This window comes from Daucus carota, chromosome 3 (assembly GCF_001625215.2).
Source record: "Daucus carota subsp. sativus chromosome 3, DH1 v3.0, whole genome shotgun sequence".
Taxonomy (NCBI): domain Eukaryota; kingdom Viridiplantae; phylum Streptophyta; class Magnoliopsida; order Apiales; family Apiaceae; genus Daucus; species Daucus carota.
Window position 1 is genome coordinate 12,668,958 of NC_030383.2, and position 17,243 is coordinate 12,686,200.

A 17,243-nucleotide genomic window follows, 5' to 3' on the forward strand; every position below is an offset into this window, starting at 1 on the left:
ATTTCAACATAATTCTGCAATCTTGATTTTTTTTGACAACAGAAACTTTTAAGATTAGAATTAGAAAGAGTTATGTAATGTGTGGTGTTTATATTGATATAGAACACGTTAAAATTAAAAAGAGTTATATAAAATTTTTTGTTAAAAAAAGATATTCACAATTATTATTTATAATTTTATTTATAACATCATTATAATTTTTTAATGAAATATTATATGATAAGTTATTGTTTGGAGTGTTTTTAGTATTTGAAACTGTTTAACAATGTAAGACTAATAGACTCCACATTTGTAGACTTGTAGACTTGTAGTACCAAAAGGAGAGTACCAAACCAAAAAAAATAACTTAAACATAGGACTACAAATTATACCCATGTTGGCTTATTATAGTATAGTATAGATATCATACATTATTACTATCGTATAAAATTAATTTCTCCTTCTGTCATATTATATCATTTTTTTTATAAATTTCACATATATTAAATGATATTAAATTTGATATTTTGTTATCATTTTTATTCGTTATAATTATAATAACTATACAAAGATATAACATAGTTGACATATATATATTTTATTTAAAATCATATCATTTCTTTGACAATTAATGAAAAGTATGTGGATTAATTAAAATTGAAACTTGTATAAAATTTGTATGGGATAAAGAAGAATGCAAATAAATAAATTGAATACGATATTTACTACAATTTTAAAAATTCTAAATTTTGTGAATAAAAAGATTTCGGGACTGATTTCTAAGGATATACTCCCTCCATTCCATTTAATTTTCTAGAATTCTTTTCCAATTTCAACTGCTCGCCACACACACTGTAATGCTCTTGTAAATATAATTATGTAACTTATTTTAAAATTTTCTTTTTATAAATACAAATTTAAATATGTATTTAGAAAAAAAAATCTTTTATTCTAATATAAAAGATAAAATCAATAGATCACTTATTTCAATATTGAAATTGATTTTTATTGAAAACCATGAAAAATTAATAAAAAATATATCTCATTAACTTCTAACTTAAGTTAATTAATGTTATATATTTTTAAACTTACTCATTTATTAAACATACAGAGGTCTTTCTTTTGGGTTTAAATAAAAATGGATTAAAGTCCGGTGCAGTCAAACACACGCTCAGGTCCATTCAGCAATTTGACACACAATATATCCATGTGAGTGAGTTATCAGAGAGAACTGAGAAGTAACTGTAAAGGCTTTTTACAAAACCCTCACATTTTGTTCTTCAATTTACTCCCAAAATTCGCCTGTAAACCCTAGAATCTGCTTAATTGAAGTTCGCAGTCTGCTGTTTATGTAAGTATACATCTGTATTCTAGCCTCTTTTCTGTTCATTCTTCTAGAAATTAGTTGTGTCTGTTAAATTACCCACGGTAAATTTTGGGTTCTTGATAAGTAACATCTATGTATATGATATGCTTGTATATCAGCTGATTTTGTGTGACGGGGTTGTTTTTTATGTGTTTTTAGGTTTTTTATGATTAGGGTTTTTGTTTTTATGTATTGCATGTTATTGATGTTACAGCAGAATTAATGATTTGATCTCAGTGGGTGAAATTTTCTGTTTAAAAGTTGGGTTATGTGTGTGTATGTGTCTGTGTCTCAAACTACAAGCATGTTGCATATAGTATTGTTTGTTTAAGTTTCTCTCTATTTTGGCTTGTGGGTATCCGTATTATAAAGCGCTGCAGAATGTAGACAAAAGTACTGAAAATCAGTGTGTTTCGGGGCTGTAGGTTGTCATTACATATGAGATCTGAGACGCATTTATGTTTTTTTATTGGATAATGTGCTTTATAACGTTATTTTCAACATTTTGTGAGGATTATTCTCTTGATTTGGAGGTGATAATTGTATATTGCTTAAAAATGGAATTTGTTGGAGTTTTGGATTTGGGGCTTTAATGTTTTATGGCAGATCTCATGATTTGGTTTGGTAGGGTAAAATGTTTGACTCAGAAGTTGTGGTTGTAGAGCTCTATTAGGAGCAAGGGGATTTGCTTAAAATTGGTTGTATATTGTTGTATTGTGGATGAATATTATGCTGCATAAGTATAATGAAGTTGGAAATTGGAATTACAACACACTTGTTCTATATTTGTGATTTTCTAGGTGATGGGCGGTTCAAATTACATGGACATAGACATAGATGATCTCTTTGAGGACGATTTAGGGGATCTAGGAGAGCCTTTCTTGAAGAATGTCTGTAAAAAAGCTGCAACATCGTTTTTTGAACAACATGGGTTGATTAGTCACCAGCTCAACTCATATAATGATTTCATAAAACATGGTATCCAAAATGTTTTTGATTCCATTGGGGAGATTACAGTTCAGCCTGGTTATGATCCGTCCAAAAGGGGGGATGGTGACTGGAGGTATGCATCAGTGAAGTTTGGGAAGGTCAAGCTGGCCCCACCAACGTTTTTCACTGGTGAGAAGTTCTACAATGATAACGCTATAGAATTTGTGGACTTCTATCCCAGACATGCTCGCTTGCAGAATATGACATACTCATCCAAGATGAAAGTTGAGGTTCATCTCCAGGTAAGCCTAGAAAGAGTTGTAACTAATTTATATTTTCCCTTCCCTCAGTAGGTGACCTTGATAGTTATATATGCTAAGTTTAATCTTACATTCAGTATACGACTATACGTGTAATTGCTTATATTTTGAAGTGAATTGGACTTTAGTGCATGTTGAGTACTTTATAAGAGTTGGTACATGTGGATTAAAGTGTTCACTTTCTTTGATCTTAAAGGCAAAAGATTGTTGTTGTCTTTGTTTGGGTGCAAAACTGCAAATGGCTTGCACAACCATGGCTCTTCTCTAATGGTTAGAACTAAAATTTGAATGTGACATTTTAAAGCACAGAATGCTAGCATTTTGATAATGTTTTAAATTCCTTTCCTTTTTTTGTCACTTGCTCCAGAAAAAATGGTATAACTTCTGTAAATAGAAAACCAGTTTGGCAGTGCCAGATTGCATAGGCACTTCTTATGCTAATTTGAATTCAAAATCTTTGTTTAATTAGCAATACAAATATTCTGCATATTAAACTATGGTGTTAGTTTGTTATTAAAATAATAATTACAGTTGTTATTGGGCCTGTTTGTATACTAGAAGCAGCTTCTGCTTCCGGCTTCTGCTTTTCTTGATCCGTTTGTGTAAAGAAGCAGAAGCACTTTTAAGAAGCTGAGAATCCTAGCTTCTCTCTCACAACTTCTGCTTCTTTTCCAAACACTTTATTCACTTATTTACTTCTCACTTCTGCTCCACTTCTTTAGTTTAAGTAAGAAATCACTTCTTTTAAGTTTGCCCAAACGGCCCCATTATCTTGTTTTTGTATGAAACTTGGCTGCCAGGATAAAATGTTGGTATCCAGGGACTATATGCCTTTTTGTTGAAGTTTTGCAATGTTATGTGCTTGTTTGATTACTTGCCTTTTCACACTTTGTATTATGTGATTTTCTTCACCGCCCCAACGTAATTTCCTGCATGTTGCACCAAAAACAAGATATGAACTGAACCACTTGGATAAGGCAGACAACTTGAGCATTGTCATATATTGCTAACCATTTAGAACATTTATTTATTTTTGAAGACTGAAACAATCTCCTCAACATGGTTGTATTAATTTTTATAACTTATTGTGTTTGTGAACATTTAGGTATATACCCAGAGAATGGTTAGGAGTGACAAGTTCAAAACTGGGAAAGAACAGTATGTAGACAAATCTGTATGTAAGGAGATCCGGGAGGAGATTCCTATAGGAACGCTTCCAGTGATGGTTAAATCTGATTTATGCTGGATGAAAAAAGCTAAGCAAGGGGATTGTGATTTTGATCACGGAGGCTATTTCATAATCAAGGGAGCTGAGAAGGTTAAGAGTTTGTTTCTTTTTATTTCCAACATACTACTGTTCTTACATAGGGACATTGTTTAAGTGCTGATTAAAACTGGGTTTCTAAAAGTTTTCACCATAGCTGTCGGCAGAAAATCTTCTTGGTACGGATTTTTATGTTGTAATACAAATATTAGTTTCATAATAAAGACTATTGGCTCATGATTTAGAAGGCAGTGAATTTATGGTCTCCGGGTTTAGCCAATGTAAACAGTTGTCCTGCAATCTGTTCCTAAACAACTTGTCATACAAATACACTGCAGTTTTACCTCTTTGTAACAAAGTTTGTTTTTCAAGTACACTTAGTAGATGCTGTGGTTGTTCATATTAGCGTTTAAGGAGGTATCAAGCACTTTTTATTGTAAAAATGTACTAAAAGGGGTGCCATTATTAAACAGGAAATAAACACCCACAAAGACTGATTCTATTCAAAGAAACAAATAAGCCTTTAAACCCCTGAGGCTGATGCATAGTCTGCTGAGAATTCTAAATGCACATACAGGAAGACATAGGCTTGTACAAGTGTAATTGTCTCGCATACTTTGGTGGTTAACAATTGAACATTATAAAATTTGTTCCCAATGTGTGTTTAGCTGATAAACCTGGTAAACAAAGAATTACCAAGCCATATGTGTCCTATCAAGTTGGTGAAACTACAAGTATACTTTAAACAAATCCTGCACCTTTTATTTCAATAAACAGTAATAACACTCCCAAATGCCCATAAGAAGGGAAACCCAAATGCCCAAGAAAGGTAAGAACTCTCGAACAGTATCTCATCTAACACATATTGATTTTCCTCAGAATGAATGGTTAAACAAGGTATCTTGGTATTATTAAGCTCCCTGACAGTAAATTTAACATCAGAACCTTGGCTTATCAGGACCCCATAACGTATATGTGTTATCGCTTCTTAAGAATGTAGTATCTTGTCATTGATAATGTTATGGTAATATAGATTATAGTATGTTAGTAGGTAATTGCTTTCCCTTTTACTCTTATCCTAAATCTTTGATTAATTTAATTGTGATATTGCACAATTCCTAAATCCTGAATTACTGCAGACCTTCGTCGCTCAAGAACAGATCTGCTTGAAGAGGCTTTGGTTGACCAGTAATCCTTCTTGGATTGCTTCATATCGTCATGCTAATAAAAGGAACAGAGTCCATGTAAAACTTATAGACCCTAAAAGTGAAGACATAGGAGGCGGCGAAAAAATTCTTGCTGTCTATTTTTTGGGGATGGAGATACCAATATGGATATTGTTTTTTGCTCTTGGCGTATTGTCTGATAAAGAAGTTGTTGATTTGATTGATGGTGATCTTGAAGATGGAAGGATTGTAAATATAATGATTGCATCAATTCACTATGCTGACAAAGAGTGTGATGAGGAGTGTGCTGAGAAGTTCCGTAGAAGGGGAATGGCTCTTAAATATGTAGAAAAGAAACTTAAAAGTTGTCCATTCCCCCCTGCAGAATCTCTTGAAGATTGCATTAAGAATTATCTCTTCTCCAGTCTCACTGGCTTCAAGCAGAAGGCTCGTGTTCTTGCCTACATGACGAAGTGCCTCTTGCAGGCTTATACTGGCCGTAGAAAAGTTGATAATAGGGATGATTTCAGAAACAAGAGGTTAGAGTTGGCTGGTGAGTTGCTTGAGCGTGAGCTTAAAGTTCATCTTAAACATGCTGAAAAACGTATGGTCAAGGCAATGCAGAGAGATCTTTACAAGGATAAAGTGGAGTACATTGAACGCTATCTGGATTCATCAATTGTTACAAATGGGCTTTCAAGGGCATTTTCCACAGGAGCTTGGTCTCATCCGTACATCAGAGGGGAAAGGACCTCTGGTGTAGTGGCAAATCTTGGTCGAACAAATCCGTTGCAAATGATAGCTGAAATGAGGAGAACACGTCAGCATGTTGATTACACAGGGAGAGTTGGTGACGCAAGATACCCGTCAGTAATTTCTATCTATCTACTCTTGTTGCACATGCTAATTTATTTATTATATATCTTTGTGACTTTGATTTTCCCTAGATGTCAATATTAATGACACTAAAACTGCAATATTGCTTAAACATAATGATTGGTACTAAACATTGATATGAGACAGTTTAGAAGATGTTGGGCAGAAATAATTAGCTTTTCTTTTCTATATTTTGATTTTGAAGTTTCATGAAATTCCTTTTCTTGATACTTTCTATCAAATTTCAAGCTAAATATAATATATATACATATTAGATGTTGACCATGAAGAGTGGTCAACAGTTCAGGTTTTACTCCAAATTATGTTACTCGGACTCGACTAGAAGTGTCCGACCTGGATACGTGTCCATGTTTCGGACTCGGTAATATTTTGAAAAATGTACATGTTTTTGGCCTAAAATAAGTGTCCGAGTCCAAGTGTCCATGTCCGAGTGTCGAGCGTCCGACACGGGTACTACGAGGCAACATGAAGAGTCTGAGTAACATGGACTCCAATAACTTGAAATGCGCTCGGATAACACCAACCATAAAATTTTGTAACAGAAGAGGCAGAAAATAGTTTTTCATCTCATTTATTTTGCTGTGTGAAATACTGCTATTTGAGGTGCATTGTAAGTTGCATGTGTCTCTGCCATTTGATTTGGTATCTTACTGTATGCGGGTTTTGGTTTCAATTTTCTTAAAACTAACATCACCAACATTATAATACACACACACACACACATTAGATGTTGACCATGAAGAGTGGTTAACAGGTCAGGTTTTACTCTAATTACTTGAAATGCGCTTGGATAACAATAACCAGAAAATTTTGTAACAGCAGAGGCAGAATTTATTTTGCTGTGTGAAATACTGCTATTTGAGGTGCATTGTAAGTTGCATGTCTCTGCCATTTGATTTGGTATCTTACTGTATGCGGGTTTTGGTTTCAACTTTCTTAAAACTAACATCACTAACATTCTGAAGAAATTTTTGTGTGTAAAGACATGGACTCTTATTAAAATTGTGGGTAATGCTGCTTGTGCAGGCACCCTTCTCACTGGGGTAAGTTGTGTTTCCTTTCGACTCCCGATGGAGAAAATTGTGGCCTCATAAAAAATCTTGCCAGCACTGGGCTTGTGAGTACAACTGTATATGAGTCGATTCTTGACAAATTGCTTGATTGTGGCATGGATGAATTGGTAGACGATACTTCATATTCTCTTCGTGGCAAGGACAATATATTCCTGGATGGTGAACTGGTTGGAATATGTAGAGATTCTGCATCGTTTGTTACAGATTTACGAAATATGAGACGCTCAAAGGAACTTCCTCACCAGGTTCTCTGTTATAACTTGGTCTCCTGGTTTGAATGGTGTGACTTTACTTATTTACAATACTATAGGGAATAGACCGATGATACTCTGTAAATCATCTTTCTGTATTTATAATCTTTGCTTATATTTGATTCCTTTTAATTTAGAGGGCATCACATTGTCTTGTTTTCAAATTGTCGTAATTTCTATTTAATACTCTGACCAGATCTTTTATATCAATCGTAATTATCATTGCTCTGGATATTTCTTGTAGGTGGAGATTAAAAGAGATGAGAAAAATAGAGAAGTGCGCATATTTTGTGATGCTGGAAGGATTTTACGACCTCTTTTAGTTGTCAGTAATTTAAGAAAAATTAAATCATTGAAAGGGGGAGATTACTCTTTTCAGTCTCTTTTGGACGCAGGAGTTATTGAGCTGATAGGAACTGAGGAGGAGGAAGACTGTTGCACAGCATGGGGGATTAAATATCTTATGATGCAAACTAGCGGAGACACACCCAAAAAGTACACACACTGTGAACTGGACATGTCATTTCTCTTGGGTTTAAGTGCCGGACTGACCCCCTTTTGTAATCATGACCATGCAAGAAGAGCCCTCTACCAATCACAAAAGCACTCACATCAGGCCATTGGTTTTTCTACCACCAACCCAAGTATCAGAGTAGACACAAATACGAATCAGTTATATTATCCTCAAAGACCACTTTTTAATACGATGCTTTCAGAATGTCTTGGAAAAGCAGAAAACAGCAAGATGCTTCCCAAGCCTGAATTTTATAATGGGCAGTGTGCTATTGTTGCTGTGAATGTTCACCTTGGTTACAACCAGGAAGATTCCTTGGTTATGAATCGCTCTTCACTCGAGCGAGGCATGTTTAGATCAGAGCACATTAGATGTTATAAGGCTGATGTTAACAACAAAGAAGCTACTTTAAAGAAGCAGAAAATAGAGGATGCAATAAACTTTGGGAAGATCCCAAGTAAAATTGGTCGGGTTGACAGCTTAGATGAGGATGGTTTTCCATTTATTGGTGCAAACCTGCAGACTGGTGATATCGTCATTGGAAAACATGCTGAATCAGGGGTTGATCAGAGTGTTAAACTGAAGCATACTGAAAAGGGCATGGTTCAGAAAGTAATACTTTCTTCAAATGATGAAGGCAAAAACTTTGCTGTAGTATCTCTGAGACAGGTGAACTTTATGTGCATTAAATATTTCCTCTTTTTAAAATGTTCAATACATATTTATACTATGTTTGTATGTATATTTCTTAAAAATTTTCCAGATATCTTTTTATATGAAGTCTTTATGTAGTTTCAAGTATTTTGTTTTAGATTATAGTTGCCAAGATGTTCAAACTTCATTTATCATGCTTGCATTCTTCAAGCTTAGCTAGATGTTTGCATATTAGTATATTAAATTATATAAAGGAGACGGAGATTAAAAATTATAGTCTTATGGCTTTTAATTTTTATTCCTCTGCACCCTTGGTGATCACCTGTTTGAAATGCTTTCCTTGCACATGGACAAAAACAATGGCACAGTTTGCATTACCATTGCTTACATATATACTATATACTGTAGGTTCGATCACCATGTCTTGGAGACAAGTTCTCTAGCATGCATGGACAAAAGGGTGTTTTAGGTTTTCTGGAATCTCAGGAAAACTTCCCTTTTACGGCGCAAGGAATAGTTCCTGATATCGTCATAAACCCACATGCATTTCCTTCACGTCAAACTCCTGGCCAACTTCTGGAGGCTGCTCTGGGAAAAGGGATTGCCCTTGGGGGTAAAGAAAGATATGCCACCCCTTTCTCCACTGTATCTGTTGATGCCATAACAAGTCAACTTCACAGGTAAATATTTCATACTCAAAGCATAGAGGCACAAGAATAATACACTATCAATGTTAACAAATAATTGTGTTGTTGGTTTACTTTGGATTTTTTTCGTTGGACTCAACTGGCTGGTGAAACCAGTGTATAGAGGGTAGCACACATAACAAAGAAAAGGGAAGTGCTTAAAGATTCAAACAAGTAGAATTAGGTCTCACTCTCTCCTAGAAAAGGAGTGGTTTTTTATTAGGGGGTTGGGGCTGAAAAACTTGTAGGCTCATCTATTTAATAAATAAGAAACATTTGGCTAAACACATTAAACTTTACCATTACCCCGAGTATGTGAAAATGAATATTAAAACAATGTGGAGTTACAGTGATATGTGTGAAGCTAAAGTTCTTTGACCGAATTCTGGAATTTAGGAATATTAAGCCTCGATCACGCTTATTGCATGTGTCGCATATTTTTGTTTCTCTGAGACAGTAGATAATACTTAACTTTAAATTAAGTTTCTTATCGTTGAAAAGGATACATGAACCATGAAGAAAGTGACAACTCTAATCTTCAGCTGAAAGTATGTATTCTATGTTCCTTTCGTGATTGACGTTTACTGGGTATGCAATGGATGAAAAATTTAGATTAGAACAGATTTGCTTTAGCTTGTTAACTAACAAATAAATTGAGGCCGTTTTCATCACATCTTTACATGTATTGAAGGGCTGGCTTTTCTAGATGGGGAAATGAAAGAGTATACAATGGTCGAACTGGTGAAATGGTTCATTCCCTAGTGTTTATGGGCCCAACTTGCTACCAGCGCTTGATCCATATGGCTGAAGACAAGGTAAAGTTTAGGAACACGGGGCCTGTTCATCCTCTCACTAGACAACCAGTTGCCGACAGAAAACGTTTTGGAGGAATAAAGTTTGGGGAGATGGAGCGTGATTGCCTGATAGCCCATGGGGCTTCGGCTAATTTGCATGAACGTCTCTTCACACTTAGTGACTGCTCACAGATGCACATCTGTCGTAGATGCAAACACCCTGCAAACGTGATCCAGAGGACGGTGACGGGAGGACGCAAGATTCGCGGGCCATATTGCCGATACTGTCAGTCTACTGAAGACATTGTGAAAGTGAGTGTGCCTTATGGGGCAAAGCTACTTTGCCAGGAGCTTTTCAGCATGGGCATATCTTTGAAGTTCGAAACTCAGTTGTGTTGAGATTTCCTGTGGCATTAAAGGCCTCGTTCCTCTAACAAGATCATGATTCGGATCCTTGCCCATCTATCCCCTCCAAAAATGTAATGTGGCGACTTTCACATTTGTATCAATGCTAATGGTTGGTGTAGTTTATTTTGAATGCATTAATGGATATTATTGCAAGTGGAGTTACTTTCAGCTTAACAGCAAAGAAGCGTCTTAATGCTTCTTGTGGTGACAATTTCTTTTGTTTATAATTTTGCAACTACTGTTGGAGATGGAGTAGATTATTAATATCAAAATTCTCAATGGAGAAGTCTTTAGTATGATATATCCACTTAATCTAGGTTGAAGTCTTGATATGGGTAGAACATTAGGAAGTCAGTGACTCGGTTTATATCTGGGTTTCACAGAGAAAGACTGATTAATACAGCTTGCCATTATTTGGAAATTGACAATCTATATGTATCATACGGGAAAGATATGTTAAAGTCATGGGTTTTCAAGTTTTGAAAATGTCAATGTCTACTGTACAGAGGGGAAGCAGTCTACTCTATCTGATTTGGTGAATATGATATGGTTTGGTCAAGCATCGTCATCAAGTCCCAAATGTAGTCTTTTGATAAAGGCATCAGAGAAATGGATGATACTGAACAATTGTGTTGCACATCTTTTAGCTGAAATTGTATGGAATTGATAAAACTGAAGGAATGCAACATTGGATCTTAATGTCTTGAAAATTGAAATAAGGAGTGTAGGTCCTCACACACACAACATACACATGGATAAGCAGCTATTTCTTTTATATTCACCCTAAAACTACATTTGGAAAGCTTGCATCAGGGATTCCTGGGAATACGAATAAATTCATGTTTGATCCGGAAACGAATTCGATTTCCAAGTGGGTGGAATAAGCAACAAGGAGAAAGAAGAAGCCGAATATCATTGGATTTATCCATTTAGCCTGGGTGCAAACTTATCACTCTGAATCAAATTCAGGCATAGATTCATGTATAGATCTGTGCACTCAGGCAGACATTTTCAAAGAAACAAAAAAATTGGCCCAGCTAGCTTTGCAACTTTTAACTGTTGATGCTCTCGAACTGTTTATAAACTATAGTCTCTTTCCTTGGTGCCACTCATGAAAATTAGAGTTCACGTTTTTTGACTTTGCATTCCTTCCTTGTTTGTCTTTGTAAATATATTAGCCATCCAATCATCCCATCTCTATCATCTTCCCATTTGTTCAAAAACGATCCAATTAAGTCGTGCTCCTAAGAATTACAGATTAGCCCTTAACTTCATTTAAGTAACTTGATCGGGAAAGAATGACCTGGGGTCATAAGTCATAACTTCGCATGATATACACCGGTTCCAACTACAAAGAAACATTTCATAGGCTTGCACAATAGATAGATATATTTACAAAACAGATGAACTGATTGAAACTAACAAAACCATAAGATTACATTTGAACAGAACACTAATACAAGAAAAGGAAGGGAAAACTGCAACAAAGAGGCCTTATCTATGCTTAGCCAAGTACCCTCCTATAGACTTGAGTGTAATTACGACAACAGAGTTCTGGATCTCTTAGAGACCATGGAGGGAGGAGTCATCTCAGGAACGGTGAAGCCTCCATCAAAATTCCTCCTTTTTCGAATAGTCTTGATATTTTTAGTAAGAATTGTTTCCTTTGGCTCCTGCTGGAAGCAGATTTGCTTAGGGTATACCAGAGATGGTTGCACTGCAGGAGGAGCTTGAGGAACCCAAAATCCCATATTCTCCGTGGGAAATGTATTGAAATTTCCCTCTAGATCATCATCCCAAAAGGGTAATATTTCGTTCTCATTAATCTGCACAATCAAAATCAAGAACCAACTTTCAACTAATCTTCAACAAATAAACAAGATCATTACCATACCATTAAAAAGTCAAAGTGTACTTTTTTCTAAGAATAAATACTTATTTCTGCAACAAAACCAATATTAAATATCCTATACATGCAATTTTTTTCCAGAAATAAGTCCTTATTCAATTGATTTAAGTTTACACAAACAGGCGAGAAATATGCAAACCTTAGAGAAACCATTAAAAACGGTTGAATTGGAGGAATCAAGAAGATCTTCAACATGCCAGCCCGGAATATTTTCCATCAAGTATTCCGATATGCTACTCGTTGATCCATCGCAACCAACAATCAATGGAGAGTCAACAGAAACCGGTTTGCTAAATTTTGGAGGCTTGACAAACTCTGGAACAAGGTCATGGTGTTGGGATGCTGTATATATGTCACAAGTTGGTGAAAGCTTGAGTCCAGTGAGTAGAAACCTGTCATGATTCTTGGTGTGCTCGTTCACTTTGTGGATCGGAACATCACAATCCTTGCATAGAATAGCTCTGTCTTGTTGACAAAACAGAAATGCCTTCTTTTCCTACAATAACATGACACCAACCAGTCAAACAATTGTAACACACGCACACCCGTGATTCGAACTCATGACCTTTCTTGGAAAAACCAAGAGCTTGAACCACTACGCCAACTCACGGACCCAAACAATTAGTTTGCATTTGAATCAACACAGTATGATGTATGTTTTGTATGTACCTGGCAGATGTCACACATGGGATATTGATCAGGGCAGGGTTGGAGGAGGGAGAAGCGTTGGTGTTTGCGGGCGAGCTTGTTGGCGTGGTGAACGCGGTGGTCGCAGCCGTCGCAGAGGGCGGCTTCGTCGGCTACACAGTACACGGAGGCTTCATCTTTATTACACACATCACACTGGATCTTCATTTGTTGTTATGACTTGTTGCCTAGCTTTTTGGAATTATGGTTACGATGATTGTCAACGTGTGCCGAGAAGGAAGAGATATGTAAGAAAAGAGTGTGCTCAAAAGTTTCAAGGGGTTTTGGCTGTGGGGGTGGCCTCAGGCCTGTGTTGTTTTTATTGCCATTTGAAATCAAGCTATTGGATTTCCTGACTTGTACATGAGTCGCATGACATTACCAGGGATGTCAATTCGAATTCCATTCGATATATAAATGTATCGATTTTAAATATTTAATATATCAAATATTAATTTATCCAGACGCCGAATTAACGAGAGTGTGATCAAGCGTTAATATAAGTTCCTTGGAGCCTTTCATTTGAGCCCTTGAAGTCCTCATTCTTTAAAATTATTAAAATATAATCTAATAATTTTGAAATTAATTTTTTTATTTTATAATATTTTTAAACATCCAACAACTTAAACATTATGTCCCACAACGTAATCAATATGCACCACGATTAATTTTATAAATCGCAGGACACATTAATTTTAAAAAACAATTATTATGCATGTTGATTACGTTGCAAAACATAATTTTTAGCTCGTCAGATGTTTAAAAATATTATAGAACAAATAAAATAATTTGCGAAATCACTGGATTATATTTAATCCAATTTTAAAGTAATAAGGACTCCAAGACTCAAATGAAATGAGGATTTCATATATATATATATATATATATATATATATATATATATATATATATATATTAGAATTCTACGAAATTCGTATTTAAGCTGAAAAACTGGAATGCCAGTCATAATTTTTTGATTTAATCATGAATAATATTTTTCACTATTCAAATTCATATATAATTTATTATTTATAAGTAGTCTTAAATATAATTATCAATTAATCATTAACATTTTTTGAATTTAACAATTATCTAAGATTATTGTTTTGTTTAAGAGTTATAATATAAAATATAATCTAATACGATTTATAAAAAATAATTATATTACATTTTGATTACAACAATTATATCGTAGGACATAATCTGTACGTTGTCGAAAGTTTACAAATACTACAGGAAAAAAATAACATTAAAACAACTAAATTATAGTTTATTCAATATTTTTTTAGTGGAAAATCGATTAAATAATGAAAAGTCATACGGCATTAAAAAACAATCGCGTCGAACAAACATAAAACAAAAACAATCGCTAATTAATTTATTCTTCATGATTGAATGATTGAAGATGAGATATTTACAAGTACCCTCTCCTCCTCCACATCCGGTTGTAATTAATCATGTTTGATCTATCGACTATAATTGCAATCCCTTAGTAGCTTTTATCACTAAATCAATAATCATACTCTCACAAACAAAGGAGAGAAAAACCAAAACTCTCACCAACGAAGAAAAACCAAAACTCTCACCGACGAGGGAAACAACGTAACTCTCACCAAGAAGAGACTACACCAAACCGAAATAATAACTAAAGATAAATAAATATCAGATCTAGAGCGGAATCACAAAAACAAAAGAAATCGGACTAAAAATCCACATGCACACACAAACATTGAAGTATTGGAATATAAAATTGGATAAAACATAATTTACTCATTTAGATTTTAATTTTTTTTGTTTTACAATATTTGTGAACATCCGATAACCTGCAAATTATGTTCTACAACATAAAAATTATAATCAATCAACATGTAAAACAATTAACTTTATAAATTGTATGACACTATGTTGTACCATGTAACTCATAAAAAGAACAATAATCTTAATCTAAAAGTTGAAAATATCAGTGATTGATTAATAATTATATTTAAGACTACTTATAAATATGATAAATTATATATAAATTTGGACAATCAAAAATATTATTTATGATTAAACTACAAGATTATGAATAATTCTCCAACACGGATATTATGTACTCCATAAAACTTAACTCATACATATATATAATTTATATTAAAAGAAGACTCATAAAAAATATGAGATGACTCATAAAATAGAATGGAATTCTTTTTCCATCTAACAACACTGAACTATCCTCGATCAAAAAAAAAAAAAACATTGAACTATCCTGTATATGATCTAACATTTGGTAAATTTTTGATAATACTGACGTGCGATGAAAATATCTTCTTACACTTATATCAACCATACTCCTCAATCCGCGTTGAAAACAACCAAGTTGTATACTTGAATATATATGCTCAATGTGCTCCCATACCGAGTCGCTCTCTAGATTCTAGAACATGTCGGTTATATCATGTGAGTAATAAAATATTATTTTATACAAGTGATGTATTAGAACATTTTTAATGGTGGTCCTAAATTACTCTTTAAATAATAATATAAAATATTGTTACTAGTTAGTTAATATATTGGAAACGTGAGAATTCCGGTGCTATTCTTTATAATTATGTTTTTATTCACATTTTATATAAATAAAAGAGAACAATTAACTAAAAGAGAATAAAGATTGGACGAAAATTAATAGTATATTTATAAATAAAAAATTAAGAGTTATGTTCTTTAAAAGAGATGAGAACAGGTAGTCTCTTAAATTTTTAAAGAGATTTTAAAAATTTATTGGAGCACTAATTCTTAATTTGATCTTTAAACATAGAGTAAAAAATTTGTTCGAAGAGTCCACTGCGATGCTATTATATTTGTCAATTTTGATAGATATCTATTATGTTATAATTATCGGGCATTTATATTATTTTTGAATTTTATAAATTTTAGTTTTTACAAAAGTATATTTCAATCATGTTTATGATTCATATTTATGAAATTAGACTATTTTATAAGAGATGGTATTATAATTGTGTAGAATTAAATAAAAAATAATAACCGAAATATATATTCATGTAGTTATAAATTTTATATTTTAGATAAATAAAATAATACAAAAAAAAAATTAATTCATCCAAACAACGGCGACCCTAGCATATAAATGTTTCTTTGCTGGGCAGAAAGGAATGAAAAGTGATACTGTATAGTTTAATTCACCAAGTAACGAGCCTTTGTATTAAATCATATGCGTACAGCGAGGAAAGTGAAGCATATCACCTGGCCATCAAGTGGTGCGGCTCCACTGCACCGTGCTTGTGTATTGCGGTGCAAACTTACAACCATGTGCAATATTATGGGCACACACGAATCCTCGTTTTAATAATGGGAAATTTTTATGGTGTGTCCATTGCACATCATAATTACACTTTTATGAGAATGATAAATTTTGATTGATGGATAAATAATAAATATTGATGGCCCCTTATATGCATTGCACATCAATTACATCGATAAAAACAAACCATTTTCATCAAAATTTGTGCTTATTATGTGTTCCTGGACACACATTAAAAAGACCGTTTAACAATTTAGGATACTACATTGGTTCTACTTCTACCTGAATGAAAGAGTAAAAAAAAAGTCAAACTCGATATCCGGTTAACTCGAATCTGATTATGTGGGTGTTTGGTACGGGCTTATAAGCCCGGCTTCTGAATTATAAGTTAGAAGCACTTATTTGTATTGTTTGTGTAAGAAATCAAGAAATACTTAAAAAAAAGCTACGATTACTAGCTTTTGTCTCACGGCTTCCACTTATTTCCCAAACACTTTTATCATTTATAAGTCTTAACTTGCTTCTAACTTCTACGTCACTTTTTTACTTTAAGCAATAAGCACTTATTTTAAGCTCAAATTTTGTTGAAAACTTTTTTCCCAACAATGCTTGTTCACGTATATTTATAATACATTCTGTCAAAAAAAAACGTATATTTATAATACATGACATTTTTTGTAATTCCTAAAAATAAGTATGAATATTTTTTAAATATATTTTATTATTTATTGGTCAAATATTTTTTAAAAAATGACTTTATGATGAATGAAAATATTTTTTTTTTTCTCAAATTCAATTCGGGCTGTGCTTTTTAATTTCAGACGCAACGAATGGAATAAGTAACCAAGTGTAGTAATCAATGTTAAAACTCAATAATAGGAGATTACTAAATTATTGAAGTAAGCTAATGGAGTAATTTGGAAAGAGAACCAGAGAAGTGGGGGCCTGACGGGAAGCTAGAACCATCTTCACATAAAGGACAAATTTAACTTTATTGGGGGCAGCCATTTTAGTTCTGCTTTAGCACAAAATTAACATTATTAA

At 33.7% G+C, this 17,243-nt stretch overlaps 2 protein-coding genes across 2 annotated transcripts; one reads left to right on the plus strand and one right to left on the minus strand.

Moving 5' to 3' along the window:
• The first annotated feature begins 1,109 nt into the window (after positions 1-1,109).
• LOC108214269 (DNA-directed RNA polymerases IV and V subunit 2) lies at positions 1,110-10,598 on the plus strand. The gene is made up of 8 exons (XM_017386189.2): positions 1,110-1,330; positions 2,146-2,577; positions 3,701-3,913; positions 4,999-5,891; positions 6,949-7,240; positions 7,491-8,429; positions 8,823-9,094; positions 9,792-10,598. The coding sequence occupies exons 2-8, from the start codon at positions 2,149-2,151 to the stop codon at positions 10,291-10,293; spliced, it is 3,540 nt and encodes a 1,179-aa protein (XP_017241678.1). The 5' UTR covers positions 1,110-1,330; positions 2,146-2,148; the 3' UTR covers positions 10,294-10,598.
• A 1,046-nt stretch (positions 10,599-11,644) lies between these two features.
• Positions 11,645-13,228, minus strand: LOC108214270 (B-box zinc finger protein 21-like). The gene is made up of 3 exons (XM_017386190.2): positions 12,881-13,228; positions 12,351-12,707; positions 11,645-12,128 (listed from the first exon to the last, which is right to left on the minus strand). The coding sequence occupies exons 1-3, from the start codon at positions 13,064-13,066 to the stop codon at positions 11,841-11,843; spliced, it is 831 nt and encodes a 276-aa protein (XP_017241679.1). The 5' UTR covers positions 13,067-13,228; the 3' UTR covers positions 11,645-11,840.
• Positions 13,229-17,243: the final 4,015 nt, after the last annotated feature.

Excerpts from the sequence above, each read along its gene's own strand:
- LOC108214270 (XM_017386190.2), bottom strand. The coding sequence starts at position 13,066 with ATGAAGATCCAGTGTGATGTGTGTAATAAAGATGAAGCCTCCGTGTAC. Across the intron at positions 12,708-12,880 it reads CCATGTGTGACATCTGCCAG|GAAAAGAAGGCATTTCTGTT; the intron begins GTACATACAAAA and ends ATGTTATTGTAG. Across the intron at positions 12,129-12,350 it reads TTTTTAATGGTTTCTCTAAG|ATTAATGAGAACGAAATATT; the intron begins GTTTGCATATTT and ends TTGATTGTGCAG.
- LOC108214269 (XM_017386189.2), top strand. The coding sequence starts at position 2,149 with ATGGGCGGTTCAAATTACATGGACATAGACATAGATGATCTCTTTGAG. Across the intron at positions 8,430-8,822 it reads CTGTAGTATCTCTGAGACAG|GTTCGATCACCATGTCTTGG; the intron begins GTGAACTTTATG and ends TATATACTGTAG. Across the intron at positions 9,095-9,791 it reads ATAACAAGTCAACTTCACAG|GGCTGGCTTTTCTAGATGGG; the intron begins GTAAATATTTCA and ends CATGTATTGAAG.